The sequence below is a fragment of the Cupressus sempervirens genome, chromosome 10 (genome assembly GCF_028749045.1).
Source record: "Cupressus sempervirens isolate cs-2001-9-10 chromosome 10, ASM2874904v1, whole genome shotgun sequence".
Classification (NCBI taxonomy): Eukaryota; Viridiplantae; Streptophyta; class Pinopsida; order Cupressales; family Cupressaceae; genus Cupressus; species Cupressus sempervirens.
The window spans coordinates 739830677-739839958 of NC_143127.1; the positions used below are offsets into that span (position 1 = coordinate 739830677).

At 34.6% G+C, this 9282-nt stretch overlaps 2 protein-coding genes across 2 annotated transcripts; both read right to left on the bottom strand.

Annotated features, from left to right (window-relative positions):
* Positions 1-6762: 6762 nt before the first annotated feature.
* Positions 6763-7266, bottom strand: LOC149535986 (aspartyl protease family protein 2-like). The gene has a single exon (XM_089806202.1). The coding sequence runs from the start codon at positions 7264-7266 to the stop codon at positions 6763-6765; it is 504 nt and encodes a 167-aa protein (XP_089662328.1).
* A 42-nt stretch (positions 7267-7308) lies between these two features.
* LOC149535987 (aspartyl protease 37-like) lies at positions 7309-8218 on the bottom strand. The gene is made up of 2 exons (XM_089806203.1): positions 7680-8218; positions 7309-7582 (listed from the first exon to the last, which is right to left on the bottom strand). The coding sequence occupies exons 1-2, from the start codon at positions 8216-8218 to the stop codon at positions 7309-7311; spliced, it is 813 nt and encodes a 270-aa protein (XP_089662329.1).
* Between the last annotated feature and the right edge of the window lie 1064 nt (positions 8219-9282).

Genomic DNA, 9282 nt, shown 5'->3' on the forward strand with positions numbered 1-9282 from the left:
TAGAAGTCAAAATGTCACTAGAAGCCAGCTCCATAGAAGATCTATGAAATCTCTTTTTCCCAACTGCTGCAACACAAATCTTAACCGAATCTGTAGTTGATGAAAACTCATAATCAACATGTGCGCCATCATTAGAACACACATCAACCACTACATGCATACTACTAAACTCGTCATTGGATGGTTCAATTGACACAAAAGTGGCTGTTGATATGACAATATCCTCGCATTCTCATAATCCCACTATTGTTGCATCACCATCTCCTGACAAAGCTTCATATGTGGATTCATAACTCTACACACATGACTCAACACCAGATTGTGAATCAATAATATTAGAGCGTAAACCCACATCTACTGACTCTGCTGAAATGCCCACATCACCAACATCATAGCTAGACAGATCTATATGTGTTTTGATCCCACTTGAGGAATCAACTACCTCCCGCATCAGAGCAACATACAAATCTTCAATATTGATGCCCATCTGTCTAGCCATAAGTTGCAACATCATATCCATTTGCCTATTATGCTTCTGTTGCAAATGCTGCCCCACCTCTAATGTAACCAGTAACTGTCTGAGCATTTTTTCAAACACTTTTCCCTCTATCTCACTATTCCAAATTCCCTATAAGACCTCCACAGGATGGTAGGACTTATAGCTCTGATACCACTAAAATAGGAAACTATGATACCATTGTAATGGCTCTGATGCCACTGTAGTGGGCATTTACCACTATAATGGCTTTGATACCACTGTAATGGTCACCTACCAAGTATAACTTCATCAAACACTTTGCAACCAAGCTCTGATACCACTGTAATGGGCACCTTGGAAATGCCCAAAAATTATACCAATTGCTGAAAGCAATTTTAATGTATTTGCATAGGTTTCAATCCACATAACATGAGCAAGAAGGAATTTATGCAAATTGAAGATTGAACCGCTGCTGAAATAATATTAGTTCTCACAATGATGAAATCAATTACATAGCAATGTATTCCAATGGCCAAACCCTAAGGAAATGACTTCTAGAATGTTACAAGAGAGGATGAACATCCTCTATTGCCAAGAAAGATATATGATTCACACATCCAAGCTCTTATCAAATGTCATTCACAAAAATCTGATGCTAAACAATGAGACTCTCACCCCTATTTATCGTTTTCGTTCACCCTTCTAGAAGGAAACCAAATATTAATTGATTGCAATACAATAATTAATTGTACTTCTAGAAAATTAAATTACTAGAGGCTCCAGCCCTTCCAATAATTAATGCACTATCTAGAAGCTTCTCCTTGCAATACAATAATTAATTTAATTAATTAAATATAAAGTCACCTTTTAATTCATTTAATGACTATAAAAAAATAATTTAACTGCTAAAGTTGGGACATTACACCTCATTCTACGTAGGTACATTTGTTTGTCTTGAATCCTATGTAAGTCATAAAACATTGATGGATGCAACTCATTCTCATAAGAAGCTAAAGCTTCAACACAACCATTGTGAAGCCTATGCAAGAAGTGGTTGACAATCCCATTGTAAAGTTCATTTGGCATGTTTCGACCATGAAGTAAAACATGAATGGTGTCAAACAAGAAATCACCAACTTTGAAGTTGAATGTATTAATACAAAAGCAATGCACTTTCTCAAGGGCCTCACCAATTGATATTATGTTTGATTGGTCATGTGGTCTATATGTCTTCACTGTAATTGCGTCATTAGGGGTGTGTCCAATTTTGTGAGAGATACTTGGGAACATGTTTTCCTGTTGGTTGTAGATGCCAACTTACTATGCAAATAGTTTTCCTTCTTTTACTGTCGCTATGGAAGCCACATAAACATAGCAAGGAAATAGATGAACATAAGGAATATGAGCACCTATAATATGATAATGGTCCCAATGGTAGAAAAATGCATAGAATAATTTGGCAAGATCAATTGACAAGTGATTCAGTACCTTGAAAAATATGAAAACACGGTTGCTTGTTTCATAACAAGCACTGCAAAACCTATACAATGAAAATATTGCTAGATTGGGAAAGGGAATTTTACATCAACAAACAATTATAATGTAGTAATTATTATTATTTTTAGTCAAGAGCACCAGAGCTATGAGAATATATAAGCAAACAGAATTATAATTATAGTAACAAGAATAACAATATCCATCCAAACACCTTTGGCTTGTATCCAAAGTAATTGTATTTAACTCTAATTTTGTAGTAACAAATATAAATCCCTCTAGAAAACCACTCAATTCATTAGATTACAATTTATTTTGTACTAGTAAATTAACTGTTAGGATAGATAACAACCAACAAAACTAAATGAACCTAACTTTTCACATAGGAGAATATATTTGTACTCTTAAGTTTGATATACTTTTCATGGTGATTATGGTTGTAGTGTTTAAAATGGTTGTAAGTAATAGGGAATTGACGAAAGTTAGCATCACTTTTGGTAAGTAGAAATCAATATAATTGTATCAATGTAACATTGATTATACAAGAAAATTAAAATGTTTCACCAAAAGTACAGATGTTATGGTTGTCATGTTCTTTTCTTCGGCTCTAGCTTTGCATTAATGACACTAGATATTATTTCAGAGAGCCTTTTGGAGATGGTACTAGTAGTGAGTCATCAGTCAATTAGAATGTTGAACTCGAGCTACACAAAGCCCTTGTTTATCTAAGTTTTGGCCAATGTATCTTGCATAGTAAAAGTTTAAACTAAGTTCAGCTCAAATGTGATTAGTCATTGTTGAGTCAGTCAATTAGAATGTTTGAACTAGAGCTGCACATAGCCCTTGTTTATCTAAGTTTTTTCCAATTATCTTGCATACTAAAAGTTTAAACTAAGTTTAGCTCATATTTGATTAGTCATTGTTGATTCAGTCAATTAGAATGTTTGAATTTGTTCTTAATTTGAATAAGTAAAAATGTGGCAGAGTGGGGATATATTTCATCTAAAAGATATATTCACTAAGTTAGGTTTAAATAAACATAGAAAAACTAAAATATTTGGTCAAGGATGGATTCAGTCATTGTAAGGATTAATCATGGAATATATTCGCATACAAATAAATCATTGTCTGCAGAGGATCTCTAGTTTTCTAGATTGAAATCTATGGTAGATTAGTGAGTAGGATTTTTTGAGTGACATATTTGGACATCTATACAAAAGTAAGGCATGTCATAAATGAGGATACTGCTCAGCAGCTCAAATTAATAATTTTACCATTTCACTTGTAAATTCTTTTTTTGCATGAATACATTAGAAGAAGGTTTCTACTAACAACATCAACATGAAAGGAATCAATACTTTGGTGGAAGCCATAGTAGAATAGACCTCCATAGCATTTAACCATTTAGTGTTGGGATGAATACAATGCTTATTAGGAAGACATAGTCTTGTTTTGGAAATAGATTTTGGGAAAAAAGTGTTCATAAGTGATGACTAATATTTCTTCATTTTGGTAAATGTAGTTCAATTTGGTGCTAACTTTGACGAAGTAATCTCTTCTTCAAATTCCTCTTCAAGCTCTTCTACTTTGTCAATGTTGGACTTTTTTTTTATGGCACTATGGACTCTATTGTATTTAGTAATTGTCTCCTTAGAAAGTATTCGAGAATTGTGCCCACAGCTAAAGGGGAAGTCCCTAATGGCTGAGGGTTTTCCCTTAGCATTGTGAGTCAGTTTTCTTTGCCACCTCTAGACATTGGATTGGTTGAGGTATATTTTTTTTCCTTAAAATTTCAAGCGTTTGATAACTTGCGCAAGCAGTCTATTATCCAACATTGGTTCTTCATCTGCTTTCAACTTTGTAGGAGGTGTTGCTTTGGGTGATCTTGCTTCAATGTATTGATTACATGACTGGGTAGGGATTCTTCTATGGCTTTTTGGTTCCCCTACCATGGTTTGCTACATGAAACAGACATGCCAATGATATTAGCATAAGAAGGAAGCTTATTCTTGATCCTAATATTGGAATACTTGCTTATACATCTTTGTACTGCTTAAAGGAAAAATGTGCAATTACTAGTATAAATTAAGAATCAATGAGGGTAGACTATGTTCCATACATATATAAGTTCTGGGTTCGAGAACCTAAAAGTCATTAACTATAACAGTTGAAGGTAATCCTAAGAAAAGATATGAAAGTTTTTCCATAAGTAAAAGAAAACAAGGCATGAAATACATATATCTCTATTACATTTTAAATTTCTTCCAATTCATGTCAGTACCATCCTAAATTCAATCTACATGTAAGCTTATCTTCCTATAGAGGTTTTTTTCTTCAAATTGTTTCAAAATCAACTAGCAAGAAGTGTAACTAGAGAGCCTATTTTTTAACATTATTCATTAGGTTAATTATATTTGACATATGTCTTGATCACTCTTCCATAGGGGTAATCATCTTTAAAAACTCTTTCATGCCTTTACTGAATTTTGGTACCTTACTCTAAACTTTCACTCGAACCTGACCATCTACGACTTTAATGTGGATTCTTGACAAAGAAAACATCATCGCACCTTACAAAGTGGTGTCTCTTTGAGGTAATTGACCATATTTGTTTTAAGTTTCATCAACTTGAATGAACACACAAAGGTTGTAGTTGTTGTCTTTCGTAACGGGTAATGATTAAGCCACAACACTTCATCGTATAAGAACTCGTATCCTTGTTGCTTGCTGCTTTGTGTTTGCATCTAAATACCATTGGGCTACATCTGAATTCACCATGGGAAAATGTGGTATGTCTATGATCATAGAAGAGGAAATTCACATTTGTTGCTTGTATATTTCCCTTATAAGATGATGTCTTTTATGTTTTGAAGCCTCCATCAACCATTTTGGAGTTGCATAAAACTATTTGAGACTATACCACTATACACGAACGGGGCATTTAAACAAGCATTTGCCTTGTAGTTGTGCTATGTTTGTGCACCATATAAAAATCTCCCATTTTGACCCAAATACATTCATATTCATATCCAACTATTCACCTCTTTTAAAATGAATAATTATATATTAAAATGAATATTATATATTTATAATTAAAATGAATATTAATAATTATTCTCGAAAAGTATGAAATATTAAATTGTTGATTATCACCTCTTTTAAAATGAATAATTATATATTAAAATGAATATTATATATTTATAATTAAAATGAATATTAATAATTATTCTCGAAAAGTATGAAATATTAAATTGTTGATTATATCATTACAATGTTCCAATTTTAACATACTTTCAATAATAGATAATATATGTGATGAAAATTTAGAATAGATAAACATATTCAAATAGTTTTATTTAAAAACATATCTCCATAAAATACTCTAATTGATTGGCTCAATAGATAATTAATATATATAAATTAAAAAGTTAGAAATATTACATGTATTTTCAAAAGACATAATATTTATAGAAAATTTTCAAATCAAATGAATAATAATTGGTAGAATAGCATAGTAAATAAATAAATAATAAAATATAAAAGAACTAATCAATAATTAAAAATGATTGAGATTCCATGATAAAATAGTTCCAACACGTTGTTGCCTAATTTTTTGCCAAAAATTAAAGACTATTGGTAGGATGTATGTTATTTCCATATGCACTGCACATGAAGCCCAACTATTATTCCTGAGACTGGACTAGAGAAAGAATGTTTATGTTGAAGTTAGGAGACTTAATACCAATTTTGTGGATTACTCAAGGATCTCATCCAATATTCGCATGAACTTTTATTATAGATGAATGTGTACTATAAGTATCATTTATGACATTGTTGTTTTACACATATTTTAAAAATCCTCATCATATGTAGCTACTATTTTCCTCCTTCCCATTTGAAATATGTAGCTTACGGCCTCCTCTACAAACCTTGTCCTTTCCAATAGCAAGAAGAAACCAAAAGAGAGGCCTTCCCATTTGAAATATGTAGCTTACGGCCTCCTCTACAAACCTTGTCCTTTCCAATAGCAAGAAGAAACCAAAAGAGAGGCCATCTGTGATCCTCAAATGCATATTTTTGTTCTATTGGTTGTGTTGATTTTAAGCATATTTTTAGAGTCGGCAGAAAAACTATTTATATCATGGAAGGTTAACTTGAATAGAGTCTACATCTAATTTTAGGAATTTACAATGGGTTGGAAGCAAAACCTTGTTGTTGGTAAAATTCTACTCATCCAAGGCAAAGGGCACACAATACAATAGATGAAGGTGGAATGTTCTACCCACTAGTTCTTCTACTATTTCCTGCTCAAACATCCAACGGTTCCTGTTTCGCACTCAAGATAAGTTTCCTCAAGATAGAACAAAATAAAGTTTACAAAGTGTAGCTATGTACTTGGGTATGGTGGATGAAAGAAAGTCAAATGACTACTCATGCAACATGTTTCAGGAAAGTTGTACCAAGCTAAATTTATAAAACCAGTTCCATCTTCTTTCTATAGTGCAACAATTGATCTAACGAATTTCCCTTCAAGCTTAATTTTACCTACTTTTATAGTTTTCTTATTCTCCTGTTATAGTTTCTTTTTTATTAATTAAATCAAAATATAGGAAAATTTATAAATGAATATTTAAGAGAAAAGTAAAATCTCGTCCCAAACATATGCCTTAAACTATAATGTAATGATATAATTTATGTGGTGACTCTTTAATTGATGAGTACAATGACGCGGTACTCTATTGTTTATTTACCGAAGTTGACAAGAACAATTACATTGTATTAAAGGATTCTCAGCACGAACCAGGGCCAAAGCCAACCCTATTGTTTGCATTGTCGAAAGCCACCGTAATACCCTGTTGCTGAACATTCCCAATGATGTTGACAGCATCATTTGCAGAGGGTAAAAAGGGGAAGCACACAACATCTTCGGCAACTTGAAGTAGAGTTCCCACAGCTGGGATATCGAGGTTGGCGTTGCCTTTGAAATGAAGAGTAATAGTTGGGATTTTCACAGCTGTTACGCTGGATAACTGGTAGCAAGGTTGAAACTCTCCAAATGGCGAGGCCGGCTTAACAGCTGGTGCATGTGTCCTCATCTTTTGCTCGAATGAACTTCGCAGAGCATCGTACACGGGTTTCACCAGTTGTGTAGCCATCACGGCAGTGTCAATATACGTTATTGTTGGCAGAGCACCAGGCACCTGCAAGTTAACATTTAATCGTTCGCCTCCCACGCTAACACGTTCCAGTCCCAAGATGTACGCACTCGAAGCGAACTGGGGCTCTTTCAGCATGGGTGTGAACACTTTCACAGAGGATGGAATCCCTAAACTCAGCTACCCTTTTGCAGTTACAGACAGGTAATTGGGAAGACAGTAGGAGAACTGCCCACCTGCCTTCTGAGAAACAAGGGAAAGTGTACCCCTTCCCAACCCTAAATGCCCGGATGTGGCAAACTTCCTTGCTGGGGCAAAGCTATAGGCGCATCCCATGTGTAATTCGTTGAAGCTATTGCCTCCCACCTTCAGAGTCTCTGTGATGTAATCACCCTCTGATCCTTGGGCCAGACCGTTGGTGTCGACGTAAGTGCAGATGCCCCACTTGTCGCACCTTTGATTGGAAGTCCTTGGGATCAGATCCTAAAGGTGGACATTTGGAAAGCTTGCAAGCAACTGATTTGTATGAGGAGGATTGCTTTGGGACATACATGGGGAACTTCACATTGGAAGCACAGCCCTCGCACGGGTTGCATTGAATCCATGACAGGGAACTCAGCGTGTCAATTCCCATCAGTTGTTTCTGAGCTGGTGTTCCAATGGAAACTTCTACAGTGTATTCTGGGCCTTCTATTTCCTTCCCAGATGTAAAAGGAGTGCTGAAGGCAGTTGAGGATGTAGCATTATTGGTGCTGCTTAGAGTAAAACTGGTAAGAATGCGATTAACAAGATATTTATCCCTTTGAAGCCCTTGTATCAACACATCCCTCCAACTTGAATTGGAGGCTACATTGAGATGAGTAATTAGTAGATCTGCTCGTCCTCTCTTTTCTTCTTGGAACGACAGTTCCTCGCTTGGTCTACCAGCCGAGGCATTGAAATCCGTCCCCTCTTCAATAAGAAATGTATTCCCTCCAACTATGTAATACTTTTCCTTTATTATTCTTCTACATTCGCAGCCGGGAGAGCAGACGAAACAAATAAGGAGAATGGAGAGTGCGAGGAGTGAAGATTGCTTTTTGATCGCCATTGCCAGCAACTAGGAGACTGAATCGTTGTGCTCCTTCTGTAGATTGGCGGGTTTAAATAGGTTGTGTGGCAAGGAAATTACTTTCATTACTATTAAATCGGCGGAACCTTATTTTGTCACCATTAAAAAATTTAATATTTGTACGAGCAGCATTGAATCGGCTCGGGTAAAATAATTATTTGTGAGCTTTTATTAAATGAGGGTAACAGTAACAATAGTTAATTTTGAGCAGCTTGTTACAATCGGATTGGTTTCCAGCTCATTAGATGATTATCTTATAGCATTTTGTAATAAAGGTAAATGTTAAATATATTATTAAATATATATTAAAATTTGAATTTTGAAAGATATTTGTTCTTATATGTAAGGTTATATGACTAATGTATGATAATATAATTGAATGATATAGATATCCAGATATGTAAACATGAAATATTCAACATATTAACAAAAGATTCAAGATGGAGAAATAAGATGAAATAGAAAAAAGTGAGCACCATGTGAGGAAACTAGAGGAAGCAGAAACATCACAACACCAAATGATAACCTGACCAAGAAACCAAACATAGCCACTTCACATGAAATGATTTGGCCAACTAAATATTGATTGATTAAACAACTGACCTTGATCATGACCTCTTTGTTGATCTCAAACAAGATCCCATTCAGCATCAACTATATATTATTTTAACACTTAACAAATTGTACATGGAGACCGCTTTGTCATAAGCCTCAAAACAAATTGTACATGGAGACCGCTTTGTCATAACCCTCAATAAATTGCACAAATGACACCAAGCCACCCTCTTTCAAGTTGGTTCATGTAGCCTCTTCATAGTTTTCAATGGAACTCGGCTTGATATTAACAGCATTACCACAATTTCCGCACTCTCACCTAGGTCCTAAATAATATCCTCAGAGATATCTTCACACCGTCATTAATTATGAGGGTATTTTGACTGGTCCAAAAAGTGGTGATAAAAATGGGAGAGCTTTATGCCTAAATTGTTAATTATGAGGGTATTTTGACTGGTCCAAAAAGTGGTGATAAAAATGGGAGAGCT

Coding starts and splice junctions, on each gene's coding strand:
- LOC149535986 (XM_089806202.1), bottom strand. CDS start 7,266: ATGCTGAAAGAGCCCCAGTTCGCTTCGAGTGCGTACATCTTGGGACTG.
- LOC149535987 (XM_089806203.1), bottom strand. CDS start 8,218: ATGGCGATCAAAAAGCAATCTTCACTCCTCGCACTCTCCATTCTCCTT. Junction 7,583..7,679: donor TCCAATGTGAAGTTCCCCAT/GTATGTCCCAAA, acceptor TTCCAATCAAAG/GTGCGACAAGTGGGGCATCT.